Consider the following 19,961-nt stretch of genomic DNA (forward strand, 5'->3'; position numbering starts at 1 on the left):
ATATACATCGTCTTTCATATTCTTTCACATTACGCTTTATCACAGGTACTGAATTCAGTTCCCTGTGCTGTACAGCAGGACCTGGTTGTGTGGCCCTCCTATATAACAGCTTGCATCTGCTGTCCTAGCCTCCCACTCCACCCCGCCCCCTGCCCTCCTGCACCCACATCTGTTCTCTACGTCTGTGAGTCTGGTTCTGTTTTGTAGAGATATTCCCGTGTGTCATTCTTTTAGATTCCACATAAAAGTGACATCACATGATACTTGTCTTCCTCTGTCTGACTTACTTCAATAGTATGATCATCTCTAGATTCACCTATGTTGCTGCAAATGACATTATTTCATATTTCAATTTATTTTATAACTGAGGCTTCCCTGGTGCCTCAGTGGTAAAGAATCTGCTTGCCAATTCTTTGAGACTATAAGAGATGTGGGTTCAATTCCTGGGTCAGACAGATACCCTGGAGAAGGAAGTGGGAACCCACTTCAGTATTCTTGCCTGGGAAATCTCATGGACAGAGGAGCCTTGTGGGCTACAGTCCAAGGGGTTGCAAAAGAGTCGTATAAATCTTAGAGACTAAACAACAACAAACACCAAAATACTCGATTCTCTATGGGCACCACATTTTTATCCATTCACCTGTCAGTGGCCATTTAGCTTGTCTCCATGTCTTGGCTATTGTGGCTAGTGCTGCTTGAACACAGGGATGCATGTGTCTTTTCTAATTGCAGTTTTATCCTCATTATTTATTCCTGGTGTAGGTTACTGAGATATGCACTAGTGGGTTTAGAGATGCACTTGGTATTTTCTATAGATGTCTACAAGCCCAGATATTAGGATTTTCTTAATGTGGATGGGTCTACATGAGATTTTAGCAGCTTGGTCAGGGACGTCATAGCACATGGAAGGTCCTTCCTGAGGCTGCTGGGTAAGAGAATAAGGTTCTAGAGGATAACCACAGACAGTCAGTATGTTTCTTTCCTCCCACCATCACTGCATTTTCACAGATTACTGAATTCAAAACACAAGAAAAATTGCATCTTTTCCATGAAGGCTTCTTGGCCACGAGGCAGAATTAGCAGCCCTGGACTCTGCTCACATAGCACTTTATTTATATTACCCACATAGTCTGTGTCCCAGTCCCCTGTGTGAGCTCCTGGAGAACAAGGGCTAGGGGTGCCCCTCATGCCTGTCACCCCATCACCCGGCCAGCACGTGGCATCTGCTTGGTTCTGCCTAATGCTTGTTGAGTTGTTCAGAACTCAGGGGGACTTAGCTCCAGGACAATAGATAAGAGAAACACAGGGTGATTGTCAGACAATCATTCTGAGGAGGATTGGAAAGGCCCCCAGATGCTGAAAGGCTTCAGTGAAAGTCTCTGTCTTTCACTGTCTGTGGAAGTGGGGTTTGGGGAAGCAGAAACAGAGGGGAGAGTGTGCAGCCCCAGAACTGGCTTCTCATCTCCCCAGGAGCAAGCAGGTTGTCCCTTTTCTCTCAAGCAGAAGTCTCCAGGTGATCTTGCTGTCTTGTCCTCTGTGTTAGGTTTGGAAATCTCCTGACTTTCTTACAACATTGCAAAGGTGTGTTCTTCCTCCAGACTTTCACAACTGTTTCCCTCAGGACTAAAGAAAAGTAGCTGGTGCCTTCAGTGCCTTCAGTGTGTTGAAGTAACTGATATGGAGTAGAACTATAAATTACCCAACCCGAGCACTACGGACCGGAAGTAGTTTGCAGTTACGGGTGTCTCACTGTCCCCAACAGGAGCTTACTGATGACGCTGTCCCCCTCGTTATGTCTTCAGTTGTCTTCCATGTGTTAGAATACTTGATTCAGATGTCCGCTGCTCCTCTCCAGATATTTCAGTGGATGATTCGCTTCGGTTGTCTTCTGTTTCCCTGGTACTTTTGTGACGCTTCAACATCACTTCAAGACTGCCTTCCAGCTGCTCTCACAAGAAAGTGAAGTATCCACACACTCATTGTTAACAGATCCACTGTAAGAAAGCCATTCTGCTGACATAAATCTGGAGCCCAGATTTTGTAATGAGGTCAGCAACATTGGCCAAAACTCAAATCCCTAACTTGGCTATAAATGGAAAGAGATTTACTTACCCAAACTATTTCAAAATTTTTTGTTTTTTATTTGAATAATGTAGCTTAGATGGTACAGAGTCCGGCTGCAGTGCAGGAGACTTGGGATCCCTTGGTCAGGAAGATTCCCTGGAGAAGGGAATGGCTGGCTACCCACTCCAGTATTCTTGCCAGGAGAGTCCCATGGACAGAGAAACCTGGCAGGCTACAGTTCATGGGGTCACAAACAGTTGAATATGACTGACTTTCACTTTCTTTCTTTCTTTTTTTCCAGTGTAATTTGCACTCCAGTAATTTGAAAAAGGATTGTAAAAATATCCTCTTTGAAAGGAGAATTTAGCAGTTTTAGTTGATCACACATTTACTGTATATACAAGCAGTTTAGCCTTGAAAAAGCAAGTTATAGTAATGCAAGTATTGTCTAATATCCAGAACAACATTGTGTGTGTGTGTGTGTGTGTGAGTCCTAATCTCTACTCTGTGCACTTGAGATTATGTGTGGAATAAATAATGTGCTGAGTTCTCAGTGTCACATTTTAAAGGAGTGTGTGTGCCCAGGGGACAGTTACTATGACATTAAAGGACTCCAAACACTCATTTGAAAAATGATTGGCTTGCTGAATAAGCTTCATGCTGACAGAAAGGGATGTCGTGTGTAAGACCCATATGATATTTGTCCTGTGTGAAATAAGACCAGTGGGCAGAAATTTGGGGCTCAGAAGACACTGTTTCAGTATCCACACATCAAACTATGTTGTTTTGTGCTCCACAATATGAATTAAAAGCAAACATGGCTGACTTTTAAAGAGCTTTCAGTAGGGTCAGTACCTTAATTCTTTGGTGAAACTGGTGGACACAAATGTATCAATTTACCCCTGACCCTGTGTGTAAGAATACTCCCCCTGCTTGTTTTCTCCTGTGTTCCTCTGCATATACTGTGTACACACATAGACTCAGGTTAAAAGTTTCTACTAACAGTAGATGTTGAGTTCACCTGTTACTAACTCCCCACGGTTATATTACTGTGATTAAGACATGTATTGACCATGTATTACCTTTGGTGGGCTGGCTTTCTCTTCTTTGAAAGATTCACAAAAATAAGTAATAATAGGATCTCATTCATTTTTTTATTAAGAATGTTTTAAATTTGCCTTATTCTGAACATTCATGTGAATATATCCCCATGTGTTAGCTGCATAAAGGATCCAACAAATACAAGAATTAAAAAAGTTTGAAGTTTTCAATCCTATGCAGTATATAGCTTTTTTAATTTAACAATTTAGCTTTTGAAATGAAGTCTTCACACATAGGAGGAAAAAATACTCCTCCCTGAAATAAAAGGACTCTGATTGGATGAAATATCTGAAAAAACCATAGGAGGTGTATGTTTTATTTCCTAAAATATTTAGTTGAGTGGCAGGAATGTAAGAACCATATAAAAATTCAATCATGAAAGATTATGGTCTAAGTACAGCAGGACTGTTGTCGGAAAGGCAGAGGTCAGGTTGCTGCTGCTGCTGCTGCTGCTAAGTCGCTTCAGTTGTGTCCGACTCTGTATAACCCTATAGTCACCAGCCCACCAGGCTCCCCCGTCCGTGGGATTCTCCAATCAAGAACACTGGAGTGGGTTGCCATATCCTTCTCCAATGCATGAAAGTGAAAAGTGAAAGTGAAGTTGCTCAGTCGTGTCCAACTCTTAGTGACCCCATGGATTGCAGCCTACCAGGCTCCTCCGTCCATGGGATTTTCCAAGCAAGAGTACTGGAGTGGGGTGCCATTGCCTTCTCCGGAGGTCAGGTTAGTGATACACAAAATCAAAATCGGATTTACTTCTGGCTTCCTCCTTTATTGGTTTTCATGTTAGGATTCTGGCATTGGACTTGAGATATTTATTTCAGCTATTTCACTCAGCACTCAATTTAAGTAAATTTTCTATTAATGAATATGAATTAATTAGTGGGAAAAGGTGATGGGATTCCAATTGAGCTATTTTAAATCCTAAAAGATGATGCTATGAAAGTGCTGCACTCAATATGTTGAGTGCTGAAATTTGGAAGACTTAGCAGTGGCCACAGGACTGGAAAAGGTCAGTTTTCATTCCAGTCACAAAGAAAGGTAATGCCAAGAATGCTCAAACTACCACACAATTGCACTCATCTCACACACTAGTAAAGTAATGCTCAAAATCATCAAAGCCAGGCTTCAGCAATATGTGAACCGTGAACTTCCAGATATTCAAGCTGGTTTTAGAAACGGAAGAGGAACCAGAGATCAAATTGCCAACATCCGCTAGATCATCAAAAAAGAAAGAGTGTTTCATAAAAACATCTATTTCTGCTTTTATTGACTATGCCAAAGCCTTTGACTCTGTGGATCACAATAAACTGTGGAAAATTCTTCAAGAGATGGGAATACCAGACCATCTGACCTGCCTCTTGAGAAACCTGTATGCAGGTCAGGAAACAACAGTTAGAACTGGACATGGAACAACAGACTGGTTCCAAATAGGAAAAGGAGTAGGTCAAGGCTGTATATTGTCACCCAGCTTATTTAACTTATATGCAGAGTACATCATGAGAAATGCAGGGCTGGAGGAAGCACAAGCTGGAATCAAGATTGCCGGGAGAAATACCAATAACTTCTAATACCAATCATTTTTAATACCAATAACTTTTAAATACCAATAATTTTCCAAATTTCTTTGGCAGAAAGCAAAGAAGAACTAAAGAGCCTCTTGATGAAAGTGAAAGAGGAGAATGAAAAAGTTGGCTTAAAGCTCAACATTCAGAAAACGAAGATCATGGCATCCGGTCCCATCACTTCATGGCAAATAGATGGGGAAACAGTGGAAACAGTGTCTGACTTTATTTTTCTGGGCTCCAAAATCACTGCAGATGGTGATTCAGATCAGATCAGATCAGTCGATCAGTCGTGTCCGACTCTTTACGACCCCATGAATCGCAGCACGACAGGCCTCCCTGTCCAACACCAACTCCCGGAGTTCACTGAGACTCACGTCCATCGAGTCAGTGATGCCATCCAGCCATTTCATCCTCTGTCGTCCCCTTCTCCTCTTGCCCCCAATCCCTCCCAGCATCAGAGTCTTTTCCAATGAGTCAGTTCTTCGCACGAGGTGGCCAAAGTACTTGAGTTTCAGCTTCAGCATCAGTCCTTGCAAAAAAATCCCAGGGCTGATCTCCTTCAGAATGGACTGGTTGGATCTCCTTGCAGTCCAAGGGACTCTCAAGAGTCTTCTCCAACACCACAGTTCAAAAGCATCAATTCTTCGGCACTCAGTCTTCTTCACAGTCCAACTCTCACATCCATACATGACCACAGGAAAAACCATAACCTTGACTAGAAGGACCTTTGTTGGCAAAGTAATGTCTCTGCTTCTGAAAATGCTGTCTAGGTTGGTCATAACTTTCCTTCTAAGGAGTAAACGTCTTTTAATTTCATGGCTGCAGTCACCATCTGCAGTGATTTTGGAGCCCAGAAAAATAAAGTCTGACACTGTTTCCACTGTTTCCCCATCTATTTCCCATGAACTGATGGGACCGGATGCCATGATCTTCATTTTCTGAATGTTGAGCTTTAAGCCAACTTTTTCACTCTTCACTTTCACTTTCATCAAGAGGCTTTTTAGTTCCTCTTCACTTTCTGCCATAAGGGTGGTGTCATCTACATATCTGAGGTTACTGATATTTCTCCCGGCAATCTTGATTCCAGCTTTTGTTTCTTCCAGTCCAGCGTTTCTCATGATGTACTCTGCATATAAGTTGAATAAGCTGGGTGACAATATACAGCCTTGACCTACTCCTTTTCCTATTTGGAATCAGTCTGTTGTTCCATGTCCAGTTCTAACTGTTGCTTCCTGACCTGCATACAAATTTCTCAAGAGGCAGATCAGGTGGTCTGGTATTCCCATCTCTTTCAGAATTTCCCACAGTTTATTGTGATCCACACAGCCAAAGGCTTTGGCATAGTCAATAAAGCAGAAATAGATGTTTTTCTGGAACTCTCTTGCTTTTTCCATGATCCAGCGGATGTTTGCAATTTGATCTCTGGTTCCTCTGCCTTTTCTAAAACCAGCTTGAACATCTGGAAGTTCACAGTTCACGTATTGCTGAAGCGTGGCTTGGAGAATTTTGAGCATTACTTTACTAGCGTGTGAGATGAGTGCAATTGTGTGGTAGTTTGAGCATTCTTTGGCATTGCCTTTCTCTGGGATTGGAATGAAAACTGACCTTTTCCAGTCCTGTGGCCACTGCTGAGTTTTCCAAATTTGCTGACATATTGAGTGCAGCATTTTCACAGCATAATCTTTCAGGATTTGGAATAGCTCAACTGGAATTCCATCACCTCCACTAGCTTTGTTCATAGTGATACTTTCTAAGGCCCACTTGACTTCACATTCCAGGATGTCTGGCTCTAGGTCAGTGATGATTGCAGATGGTGATTGCAGCCATGAAATTAAAAGGTGCTTACTCCTTGGAAGGAAAGTTATGACCAACCTAGACAGCATATTAAAAAGCAGAGACATTACTTTGCCGACAAAGGTTTGTCTAGTCAAGGCTGTGGTTTTTCCAGTAGTCATGTATAGATGTGAGAGTTGGACTATAAAGAAAGCTGAGCACAGAATTGATGCTTTTGAACTGTGGTGTTGGAGAAGACTCTTAAGAGTCCCTTGGACTGCAAGGAGATCCAACCAGTCCATCCTAAAGGAGATCAGTCCTGAATATTCACTGAAAGGACTGATGCTGAAGCTGAAACTCCAATACGTTGGCCACCTGAATCAAAGAACTGACTCATTGGAAAAGACCCTGATGCTGGGAGGGATTGAAGGCGGGAGGAGAAGGGGACAACAGAGGATGAGATGGCTGGATGGCATCACCAACTCAATGGACATGAGTTTGGGTAATCTCCAGGAGTTGGTGATAGACAGGGAGGCCTGGCGTGCTCCGATTCATGGGGTCACAGTGTTGGACATGAGTGAATGACTGAACTGAACTGAACTGTGAAGTTGAAGACACGCTATGTATTGCAGTAATAACATAGTGGCAAGGCTCTCAGCAGCAATGTTAGATTTTTTTCCCTGCTTTTTATTACTCATATTCATCTGTGGCCCATTTGGACCTTGAATTCCTAATAATAAAAGAGCACAGGCCCTTTGATGGATAAACCTGAAGTAGAAGGTACATGCCACAGAAACAAGCTTTGAACATGATAGTAGCGACAAGAAGCATTGATTGTAATTTTCTTTCAATAATGGGCTAAAATACTGATGGGAAGCCAAAGAAACTTCTTAATCCTTCCTGTGCTGAGACTAGGAACACCAAGGGACAGCAAGAGTTTAGAAAAAACAGCTGTCAGCTCCTCCAGTAATTTCAGGCAGGCATTTATTGAATAGAATTCAATTTGATCCCAAGCTGCATGGGCACAAGAGTTTTGAAACTGTGATTCAGAGTTAGGAAGGCTGATTCTATTGACACAAATTAGGTTTTAGATAAAATCTTGACAGGAGAAACATAGTCTGTTAATCTCTTAAACAAAATTTTGCTCTTTAAGACTATTATTTCCTTCAGCTGTTATGCTATGCTGTGCTTAGTCGCTCAGTCGTGGCTGACTCTTTGCGACGCCATGGACTGTAGCCCGCCAGCACCTCTGTCCGTGGGGACTCTCCAGGCAGGAATACTGGAGTGGGTTGCCATGTGCCATGCAATCCTCCAGGAGATCTTCTCAACCCAGGGATCAAACCAAGGTCTCCCACATTACAGGCGGATTCTTTACTTTCTGAGCCATCAGGGAAGCCCAAGAACAGTGGAGCGGGCAGCTTACCCCTCCTCCAGGGAAATCTTCCAGACCCAGGAATCACATGAGGTCTCCTGCATTGCAGGTGGATTCTTTACCAGCTGGGCCACCAGGGAAGGCCAGTTGTTATGCTACTTAATAATATTTTGGGATAGAGTCGAAAACAAATATGCTAACTTGTGCCTCAGGGACTGGAAAAATGCCAAATGGTTGTAAATGATTATAAGTTTCTATGACAGACCTCTCTGGTAACTTTAAGAAAATCTGTGAGAAGAAAATAAATATGTTTCTGAATACCAGAGTTGCACAGTTTAAGCATCAAAATTTTCCTGATATCTCAAAATCTTCCACATGTTACTGTGTCCTGTGAAGCCAACTCATTTCCTGGGAGAATGATCAGTGCTGTCGATTGGGGTATCATGGAGTTTATTTTATTTTATTTTTTAATTTTTAAAGTAGTTTTATTTACATTACCACTTTAATTATTCTATAATTTGTTTCGTGTATAGTGTTCCAATTAACCTAAATTTAAAGGGCTAATCATACTTTTTAAAAAATTTTTTTATTATTTTTATTTTTTAACTTTACAATATTGTATTGGCTTTGCCATATATCAACATGAATCCACCACAGGTATACACGTGTTCCCCATCCTGAATCCTCCTCTCTCCTCCCTCCCCATACCATCCCTCTGGGTCGTCCCAGTGAACCAGCCCCAAGCATCCAGTATTGTGCATCGAACCTGGACTGGCGACTCATTTCATATATGATATTAAACATGTTTCAATGCCATTCTCCCAAATCATCCCACCCTCGCCCTCTCCCACAGAGTCCAAAAGACTGTTCTATACATCAGTGTCTCTTTTGCTGTATCGTATAGAGGGTTATTGTTACCATCTTTCTAAATTCCATATATCATGGAGTTTAGAATTATGTTTACAAAACAAATTTTTGGTCAGGAAAGATCAGAGGTCAGTTAACACTGGCCATAGGAAAACATTTTCATTATAACAGTCATAAAACCAACGTCCATCAAAAAGAGAAGCTTTCTTCCTTTTAAGGACTTTTGGTACCCAGTTGCCAGGTCATCCAGGTGTGACCCTAACCTGACATAACCCCAGAGGTGGGTCTTTAGGTGCCAGTTCTCACAGCATATGGCATATAAGCGTGAGCGGTGAACAAAGAAAGCAGGGAGCTACTGGTACTACTCTCTTTTTTCCAAAAATATTTTTGGCAATGTGCCCTGTGTCAGAGTGCTTTACTGGATTACATACCATATCTTGTTATCATGTGTAACTTGTAAAATGATATAAAACGTTATATTGAACCAACCCATGAAAATAATTGTGTTCCTCATGGACAAATGGGCATAGTTCTGTGATGAGTAACAGAAGCTGTTTCCATAGAATGCACCCTGGGGTCAAATCTGAATGTGCTTTGACTATCACTTTATTAAACAAAATGGGAAGTTTCTAATGTAATTGTGGGATGCCCGAGGTCTAAAACTATATACCTTTTTAAATAATATAAATATATTTATTACATAAATAAATACATTGTATTTTATTGCTGCTTCAACACTTCTTAAACTTACCCACAAAGTTTTGCCTTTGGTGTCCAGTATATTCTGTGATAATAGCAGTTTTACTGTGCAACACAGATAATTTAATTTAACTGAAGAAAAGCCTTCATCTTTAAAATTATGTGCATGTATATAGCAGTACGGGGCATCCCAGGTGGTTCAGTGAGGAAAGAATCTGCCTGCCAATTCAGGAGATGCAGGAGATGTGAGTTTGGCCCCTGAGTCAGGAAGAGCCCCTGGAGGAGGAAATGGCAACCCACTCCATTATTCTTGCCTGGAAAATCCCGTGGACAGAGGAGCCTGTCTGGCTACAGTCCATGGGGTCACAAAGTATTGGACACGAATTAGCAACTGAGCACACACGTAGAGCAGTACGCTGTGGCTAAAAATGATGGAACCTTTCCAGAAATGTACTAATTGATGAAATTATAAAGATCTTTCTAGGCTTAAACAGAATATATTATTGCTATTTTAAAATTTGAAGACATGCTTTTTTTCTTCATGTATTTGAATTTTATTTTAAAAATTCTAAGAAGTGATATCTAACTTCATTCTAGGTAATACTTTAAAAAAACTATTGTCTTAAAAATGTTTGCCGGAAATAAAGTGGTCAATAGAATTGCTAGTTTGTTTTGAGCTTTCTAAACCTGGAAACTCGGGAGCCCAAGTCACTTCCTTGGAGCAGCTGAATTCCTGAGGCTCCACTGGGAATGTGCACTTCCACCCTGGATATCTCATTCTAGCTCATGTGCTGTTTGCAAAGCAGGCTTGTCGAAGAGATGGCCTGTGAATTCCAGTAATGGAAACTGATAGGCCTCTGCTAAAAACTTTCAGACCCAGCACAGGAACCAGATGAACTGGGAAGAACTGAAAATTCTCCCAAGTAACTGTTTCAAGTAAAACAGCATCAGCATGTCTTTAAAACTGATCTAAAGACAATCGGCAGGAATGAGCAAGAAAGTATATGCTCTTTATATGTGTGTGTGTGCGTGTGTGTGTGTATATACGCATATATATGTATATATATGTATACGTGTATCAGTTCAGTTCAGTCGCTTAGTCGTGTCCGACTCTTTGCGACCTCATGAACCGCAGCACGCCAGGCCTCCCTGTCCATCACCAACTCCCGGAGTCCACCCAAACCCATGTCCATTGACTCGGTGATGCCATCCAACCATCTCATCCTCTGTTGTCCCCTTCTCCTCCTGCCTTCAATCTTTCCCTGCTTCAGGGTCTTTTCAAATGAGTCACCTCTCTGCATCAGGTGGCCAAGTATTGGAGTTTCAGCTTCCACATCAGTCCTTCCGATGAACACCCAGGACTGATCTCCTTTAGGATGGACTGGTTGGATCTCCTTGCAGGTCAAGGGACTCTCAAGAGTCTTATCCATCACCACAGTTCAAAAGCATCAATTCTTCGGTGCTCAGCTTTCTTTATAGTCCAACTCTCACATCCATACATGACTACTGGAAAAACCATAGCCTTGACTAGATGGACCTTTGTTGGCAAAGTAATATCTCTGCTTTTTAATATGCTGTCTAGGTTGGTCATCACTTTCCTTCCAAGGAGCAAGCATCTTTTAATTTCATGGCTGCAATCCCCATCTGCAGTGATTTTAGAGCCCAGAAAAATAAAGTCAACCACTGTTTCCACTGTTTCCCCATCTATTTGCCATGAAGTGATGGGACTGGATGCCATGATCTTAGTTTTCTGAATGTTGCACTTTAAGCCAACTTTTTCACTCTCCTCTTTCACTTTCAAGAGGCTCTTTAGTTCTTCACTTTCTGCCATAAGGGTGGTGTCATATGCATATCTGAGGTTATACACATATGTATATATGTGTGTGTATATATATATAGTTGTTGCTGTTGTTATTAAGTCACTAAGTTGTATCCAACTCTTTGTGACCCCATGGACTGTAGCATGCCAGGCTCCTATGTCCTCTGCTATCTCCCTGAGTTTGCTCAAATTCATGTGCATTGAGTCGGTGGTGCTATATATATATATACACAAACATGTATATACACACACACACACACACACACACACACACACACACATAGATACACACACATAAGTTTTTAGATAAGAGGTCACCAGAACAAAATCTTTTCCATAAGACAATGAAAAGGGGCAGTTAGATGCATAGAAGTGAATTATGTGAACTCTAATTCCAGTTCTATCTCCTGATTGTATAATCATCTGTAAGAAGATGGTCATAACTGTGTTGTCAGAACAGTACTTGGCCCATAGAGAACCTGTGTCAGACTAGAACATTATGCCCAGAGATTTGAAAGAGAAAATAAAATGAAGGACACTAAGTAGCAAATGGGAATGCATGGGCCGTCGAATCAGAGACCTACGTTCAAATCTTAGGTGATGCTCCTAGTTAGGTGCAACCTGCCAGAGCCTCCGCGTTCTTATTTTCTGAATGAGAGCTGCAGTCCTGGAGTTGGCAGCTGAGGGGTGGATGCAAAGCCCCTGTACTCGCTGAACATTCAGCATTAGGCTGTCTTGCCCCACAACGTCTAGAACAGATGGTTAGCAATGCAGAATTTCTTTATTCGTTTGTGTTTTGTGACTAATGAAATTTATTCTGTGTGTTTCTTTTAGGGTGAAAATGGTTTACGTGGCACTCCAGGCTTACCTGGTCAAAAGGTAAACAGTTTTTTTTTTTTTAATGTTTCATGTTAGTTAAGAACTTTTAACATCTCAAAAGTTGAAGTTGCACATAATATAGTGAAGATATAGGAAATTTGGTGAGACTGAATTAGTCCCCTGACTTGACCACCACTTGATCTTTCTTCTCAAAGAGAACCCATGGTAGCCATCCCTTCTCAGAGGAGCTGCTCTAGGGCAGAGTTTTATGAGAGGGGCTTGGCCACATGCTTCTCTGGAGAATGGGTAGTGGTGCTTTCTGGGGCCTGGGAGTGTGATAGCTGCTCTGGGAATGTTTTCACCAAGAGTCTAAATTTTGGTGGTGTTTAGTCACTCAGTCGTGTCTGACTCTTTGGTGACCCCATGGACTGTAGCCTGCCAAGCTCCTTTGTTCATGGGATTTCCCAGGCAAGAATACTGGAGTGGGTTGCCATTTCCTTTTCCAGGGGATCTTCCTGACCCAGGGGTCAAACCCAGGTCTCCTGCGTTGGCAAGTGGATTCTTAACTGCTGAGCCCCCAGGGAAGCTAAATGAAGTCTAGAACAGGATTGACTGCTTTTGACTATTTGTGGTTACTTTTTTTCCTTTTTTGTTATTTCCCAGATTGAGCTAAATGTAATAGTTACAATGGCATAAAATATGAAATATTGCAAAGATGTTGCAACTGATCTCCTCAAAAAATGTTTCAGAATGATAAATTTGTACATAATAAGGATTTTTGCATTGGCCAGATTCTTTGGGCCTAGAATCTTTCTTTTCACCAAGGTGAACTTCATTTCATCTTTTACTGTCCAAAGGCTGATTTCTTCTCCTGGGGAGAAATATGATTGGATCTGACCAGCATTATTGGAAACACAGAGACTGGCTTATTCCAGTTTTCTGAAGAGATGAGGGTCCACTTTGGGTGGGGCCAGCTGTCATGATACCACCCAGATAACCCACCACAGGGGAGAGCATTATTGATGCAATATTAAATGCCCACCAGTCATGTCATTTCTATGCTCTGGAGATGTTTCACAGACTTTAGCAACCGGAAGTCAGACGTTACTATAGCATCTAGGTTTTGCTCTGTAGCTAAAAAACTACCATAAAAAGATAGGCAGTTACCTATAGTTATAGCTTTTGAAGAAATCTTCCTTTACTTGCTTGATGAAAATACCAAGATTGATTTGGCAGAGAAGAAATAGCAAGCCTCTGCATTTCTTCCCAGCAGTTCTAGACAAAACCCAGTAATACAGCATGTGCTGCATCTGTGAGTCGAGTTGCTAGCCAAGGGATGTGTAGATTTATCTGCTGGGAAACAGTTTTGGACTTTCCAGCAGTTGTTTGTGGTGGCTGCTTCATGCTAGCATTGTGGCTGGGGTACTGGGCCATTTAGCAGCTTCGTGTCAGCTTGAATCAACAGATCAAGTTAAAGTCTATATTTTAGGAAAAATGGAAGAAAAAGCTAGACCACACATTCAGTGGCAAATGTACCCAAATCTAACTTGCTTTCTTTCCTGGTACCTTTTTTGAGGATAGATGAAGCAGAAAGTGAAAGTGTTAATGGCTAAGTCATGTCTGACACTTTGTGATCCCATGGACTGTAGCCCACCAGGCTCCTTTGTCCATGGAATTCTCTAGGCAGGAAGACTGGAGTAGGTAGCCATTCCTTCTCCAGGGGACCTTCCCTACCCAGGGATCGAACCTAGGTCTCCTGCATTGCAGGCAGATTCTTTACCATCTGGGACAGCAGATGAAGCAGAAGTAATTATTTAATCATGTATATATGTGTCCATATACATACATACATATGATTTTATATATAATATACATAGACTATATATACACATAGGAAAAAGCTGCATTTCTTTTCAATGTATGATGTAAATTATATTTTGAAGAATTGCAGGAAAAAAACAGGGGATAAAAAACCCTTCATCCCCTTGTCTTGGTGCACTCAGGAAATGTTTACTGAGCACTTCTTGTAGGTGGAGGGGTGTGTATGACCCTCCCCAACATTTCCTTGCTGGCTGTATTGTCATGAGTGTCTGACATACATTTGGCATTCGATGAATAGTCATTGATTTTATGAATGAAACATCAGTGCTCTAAATATCTGTACAGAGTTAAGTGAGAAAATAAGCTTGTCAGATCAGAGAGGTTTAGTTGAAGAACAGGGGGTTTCTACCTCTCAGAGTCAATATGGTGAGTGAGAGCCCACCCTGTTCCGTGCTGGAGAGGCAGGCCATCTGGGTGGGAAGGGGCCTGGCGCTGGCCTCAGAGCTGGAGCCAGAACTCTCGGCTCGTTCATCACACACCTCTCCCTGGAACGGTCTTCATGGAAGTCAGCTTGAGAAGGACATCCCTACGGGTCTAGTGGCATCAACAGTGAGAGTAGTAATAGCAATAGTGACTGACAGTCTTTGCCGGGCACACTATTTGATGCATTCAATTGTCAAAAAACCTATGAGAAAGGTCTTATGGATGGAGAAATTCAGGCTTGTGAGTATCAAATTGCATTGGAAGTAGTGAAACTAGAGCTTGTACCCTGGAAAATCATTCCTTCAGTGAGTAATTAAAATTTTGTGTAACTTTAATATTGGTTTTCAGCTTATATTTTAGAAACACTGTAATATATACAGTTATTGATTTTTCAAATTTAGAAACTATTACTTTTATTGTAATAATTACATGTGTTAAAAGTAGGGTACCTATTATTATACACATCGTATTCCTCTTCTGCAGGGAGAGCAAGGTTTTGAAGGCAGCAAAGGAGAAACTGGCGAGAAGGTAAAGATCACTTTTCATACTTAACTGTGAGAACAAGCTGTGTTCTTGAAAATATTCTGGACTAGAATATCTAATTTGATTTTGTGCTTTCCATAAAATCAGTTCAGTGATTTTATAGAAATTCTATAAAATATTTGTCTCACTTAGAGTAGACTTAGCAAATCAATGACTGTCAGACATCTTTCTAGACTTGTTTAGGTGTAGTTATTTCTACACATTTCTAGTGAAATCATTCCACTGATATAGAAATGATTCAAATATTTACTGTGTTTTTGTGCCACAACAGCACTGATGGACGATGACGTGTCCAAGTCTAAACAAATGCTTTATTTATATGCCATCAGCGGAATTTTCCCTGAGGAAATAAATAGGTAGAAAAGAGAATATTTAAAAGGCAGAAGCAATGTTTTGGAAAACCAAGACTGTGATATCACAGATCAGACATAGGGAACTCCTGAAATCCCCTCAGACTGCTGGTTACCAGACTCAGAGGTAAAGAGAAGTCACGTGGAAAGGGCTGCAGATTGGAGCCGAGGCAAGTTGTTAACCCCTCTGTTCAAGCAATCATTCTGAATCAATTCAAGCTGAAATCATTTGAATTTCGGTTCAAAGCAATTGGCTTTGAACTGAAAGCACGGAAGATAGAAGTGTCTTATTGTTGTTTAGTTGCCAAGTAGTGTCTGACTCTTTTGTAACTATGGACCGTAGCCCACCAGGCTCCTCTGTCCATGGAATTTTCTTCTTTTTTTTTTAATATAAATTTATTTTAATTGGAGGCTAATTACTTTGCAATATGGTATTGGTTTTGCCATACATTGACATGAATCTGCCACGGGTGTACATGTGTTCCCCATCCTGAACCCCGCTCCCACCTCCCTCCCCATACCATCCCTCTAGGTCATCCCAGTGCACCAGCCCTAAGCACCCTGTATCACACATCAAACCTGGACTGGTGATCTGTTTCACATATGATAATATACGTGTTTCAATGCCATTCTCGCAAATCATCCCACCCTCGCCCTCTCCCACAGAGTCCAAAAGACTGTTCTATACATCTGTGTCTCTTTTGCTATCTCTCATACAGGGTTATCCTTACCATCTTTCTAAATTCCATATATATGCGTTAGTATACTGTATTGGTGTTTTTCTTTCTGGCTTACTTATATAATAGGCTCCAGTTTCACCCACCTCATTAGAACTGATTCAAATGGATTCTTTTTAATGGCTGAGTAATATTCCATTGTGTATATGTACCACAGCTTTCTTATCCATTCGTCTGCTGATGGACATCTAGGTTGCTTCCATGTCCTGGCTATTATAAACAGTGCAGCAATGAACATTGGGGTACACGTGTCTCTTTCAATTCTTGTTTCCTTGGTGTGTATGCCCAGCAGTGGAATTGCTGGGTCATATGGCAGTTCTATTTCCAGTTTTCTAAGGAATCTCCACACTGTTCTCCATAGTGGCTGTACTAGTTTGCATTCCCACCAACAGTGTAAGAGGGGAATTTTCCAGGGAAGAACACTGGAGTGGGTTGTCATTTCCTATTCCAGGGGATCTTCCTGACCCAGGAATTGAAACTGCATCTCTTGCATTGGCAGGTGGCTTCTTTACCACTAAGCCACTATATAGGATAGAAGTGTCTTAGTTATCCAGAATTTCCCTTCACACAATCATTTGCATTCTTCTGCACTTCATATGTCTAGCTTTATCTTCAAATAGAACAAAAACAGCACCATTCTTTTGTTTCATAAAATGCCATGTAATTGGACGGCCAGAACGGAGGCTAGAAGGGGAAAAAGATCATCTCAAATTAGACTGGATGGCCTGTGTTGAGTTTTCTGGGCAGTGGTCAGTAACTTGCTTCTTCATTAGGTATTTATAGAGAGAATGAGCATCTATTATAAGATAAATTATGCATGTTATAAGCTATTTGGTAATTACGTTTCCTCACAGAACAGTGAGAGGGAGGCAGGACAGCCATACAATAAACCTATAACTGAGGAGTCCACTGAGTGATGATTAGTTTTTAAAAGAATCTTCCTTCTTAGGAGTCTCTTGAATATTTTTGCTTTAGAATAACGGTCATTGCAAGACCATGGCATTAAATGAATGCTTTATTTACATACATTCCTATTTTATTAATGGGACCTTACCTGTAGGAATAAATGAGAATGAGCAAGAAAAACAGATATATTCTCTGTAATTTAAAGTCACTGTCTCACTAAAATCTTGGTGGCTGTTTTGATATTTTACATATAGAGTTAGTATTGCTCAGTAATAAATAGTTTCTCACAGGTTATGAGTTACAGAAAAACAGTCAATACATTTGTCTTCAAAGATTTTCCTTCTAATTCTTTATGTCTGTTAACTGTTGCCTTCAGATAGTCCATCTCACCAGGAGCGAAAACACTTGTGGAGAATACGGTTGAGATATCAGAAAGAAAGAAAGCACCAAAGAGAAAAGACTATATCTTGAATGATAAGCACAATTCAAGTGGTTAATGGTCAAATGTAGGATTTACATAACAATCTTTACGTTAGAAAATGTGTTCTGTTTTGATTATCATTTACCATTTGTGGGACATTTTAGTTTTTTCAGTGTTAATGCTGTTTGATTATGATACATGACCACACATATTTTTCCCTAAGATAAATGATTGATATCAAGCCTTCGTTTCTAGATTAGTAACTTTTTGTTTCTGGATGAAACAGGAAAATTATGTGAGGCGCTCATTTCAGGGTGAAGCCAGAATGAGATTTTTGGACTGCTTATGTCCCAATTTGTTTTCTGAACAAAGACAATCCCATTTGAATCTCAGTTCTTTGTGGAAAACTGAGTATGCAGGGAAAATAAGACTCACCTTTCTTCCTTAGTTACTTTAATGTGGCCTTTACTGTGTTTATTTTTTTTTTCTATTTTATTTTATTTTTTTATTTTTTAACTTTACAATATTGTATTGGTTTTGCCATATATCAACATGAATCCGCCACAGGTATACACGTGTTCCCCATCCTGAACCCTCCTCCCTCCTCCCTCCCCATACCATCCCTCTAGGTCGTCCCAGTGCACCAGCCCCAAGCATCCAGTATCGTGCATCGAATCTGGACTGGCGACTTGTTTCATATATGATATTTAAAATTAGACTGTTATAAATGACATAATTCATTAGTTGCAAAGTGAAATAATTCAGGAAGTTATTGTTAGAGATACCGTATCTATCACAGCCACATGGCTACTGACCAAAAAAGAAAAGTTTATCAACTAAAAGAAAATGCCACATAAAGGTTTTCAGGTGATATTTCTATAACCCAATATAATAAACCAAGTAGAGAAATCTGCTGCTTTTCTTTATGGCTAGAAAAGGAGCTTTCAGGGGTGTTTAATCCAAACCTGTCACATGGTTCCTCAATGTATTGAAGATGCTGCACTCAGTTCAGACACACACACACACACACACACACACAGTGAAACTTGAACAAGTATAGAGGACCTCATTTGAAAGCATATTCCTGAGTCTGTTGCAGTTTATAACATGACAGAAACATAAATAATTCATTACCTGGACATGGACCAGACAAGTCAGTCCTGAAGTGAAAATTACTTGAGAGAATCATTCTTCCCCTCAAAGGTTAGTTTGTGGTACTGGTAGGACTCTGCCAGAAGACAGCCCTCTTCAGATTCACCATGTTTTGGTTTATCTTAGGAGTGACCTTGACTCACCACCCTGTTCCTGGTTAGAGCATCATCCAGGGATCCCTGGATCTCTGACAGCATGGCCCAGGAGTCAGGAAGGGAGAGGTCTATATTCAGGCTGAGGAACTGACCCCCAGCTGAGGTCCACGTTGGAATTTCTCTGTTTCTGTCAGACTGGTCACAACCATCCCTTCTTTGAGAGATTTTCCTTAGGTTCCTTCAGTATTACCATAGATGTTATGTGGCTACTGCTAGCAATAAACTAAGAGAAGAGTTCACTCTTATTTTTTAAATTCATATTATTAAAGGATAGTTGATTCACAGTGTTGTGTTAATTTCTGCTGTATGGAAAAATAACTCAGATATAGATATATATATATTCTGTTTCATATGCTTTTCCATTATGGAAAATTCCACAGGACACTGTAGTTCCCTGTGCTATGTGGTAGGGTCTTACTGTTTATTCATCCTGTATGTAAAAGCTTGCATCTGCTAATCCCAACTGTTAATCCACCCCTCCCCCAGCCCCTCCCCTTGGTAGCAACAAGTCTGTTCTCTGTCTGTGACTGTTTCTGTTTTGTAGATAGGTTCATTTCTGTCATATTTTACATTCCACATGTCTTTCTCTTACTCTTATTTAGTTTTCTCTTAGATTTGCTTCACTTCGTATGATAATCTCCAGGTCCATCCATGCTGCTACAAATGTCATTACTTCATTCTTTTTTTATGGCTGAATAATATTCCATTGTATATACGAACCATATCTTCCTTATCCATTCCTCTGTTGATGGAAATTTAGGTTACTTCCAGGCTTCTTGGCTTTTGTAAATAGTGCTGTGGTGAACATAGGGGTGCATATATCTTTTTTGAATTATATTAATAGTCTTTTCTGGATACATGCCCAGGAGCAAGATTGCTTTGGACTTCCTTCATAGCTCAGTCAGTAAAGAATCTGCCTGCAATGCAGGAAACCTGGGTTCAATTCCTGGGTTGAGAAGATCCCCTGGAGAAGGAAATGGCAACCCATTCCAGTATTCTTGCCTGGAGAATCCCATGGACAGAGGAGCCTGGTGGGCTACAGTCCATGGGGTTGCAAAGAGTTGGACATGACTGAGAGACTAAACTACCACCATGGTGGTTCTAGTTGTAATTTTTCGAGGAACCTCTATTCTGTGGTCCCTAGCGGCTGACCAATGTATATTTCCACCAACAGTGCAGGAGGGTTCACTTTGCTCCACACTCTCCCTAGCATTTATTGTTTGTAGGTTTTTTTAATGATGAGCTTTCTAACTGGTATGAGGTAGTGAAGAGTCTGCCAACTCTTTTGATGTAGCCAAATCATTTCTTGTT

The 19,961-nt window shown here is 40.8% G+C and overlaps 1 protein-coding gene across 1 annotated transcript in view; it reads left to right on the top strand.

Annotated features, from left to right (window-relative positions):
* The window catches only part of COL19A1 (collagen type XIX alpha 1 chain), a 447,290-nt gene that overhangs the window by 118,252 nt on the left and 309,077 nt on the right, over positions 1-19,961 (top strand). The window contains exons 10-11 of the mRNA XM_055534763.1: positions 12,098-12,142; positions 14,870-14,914. Of these exons, the coding sequence (XP_055390738.1) occupies positions 12,098-12,142; positions 14,870-14,914 (90 nt within the window). The remainder of the gene's footprint in view (positions 1-12,097; positions 12,143-14,869; positions 14,915-19,961) is intronic.

The sequence above is a fragment of the Bubalus kerabau genome, chromosome 9, assembly GCF_029407905.1.
Source record: "Bubalus kerabau isolate K-KA32 ecotype Philippines breed swamp buffalo chromosome 9, PCC_UOA_SB_1v2, whole genome shotgun sequence".
NCBI classification, from domain to species: domain Eukaryota; kingdom Metazoa; phylum Chordata; class Mammalia; order Artiodactyla; family Bovidae; genus Bubalus; species Bubalus kerabau.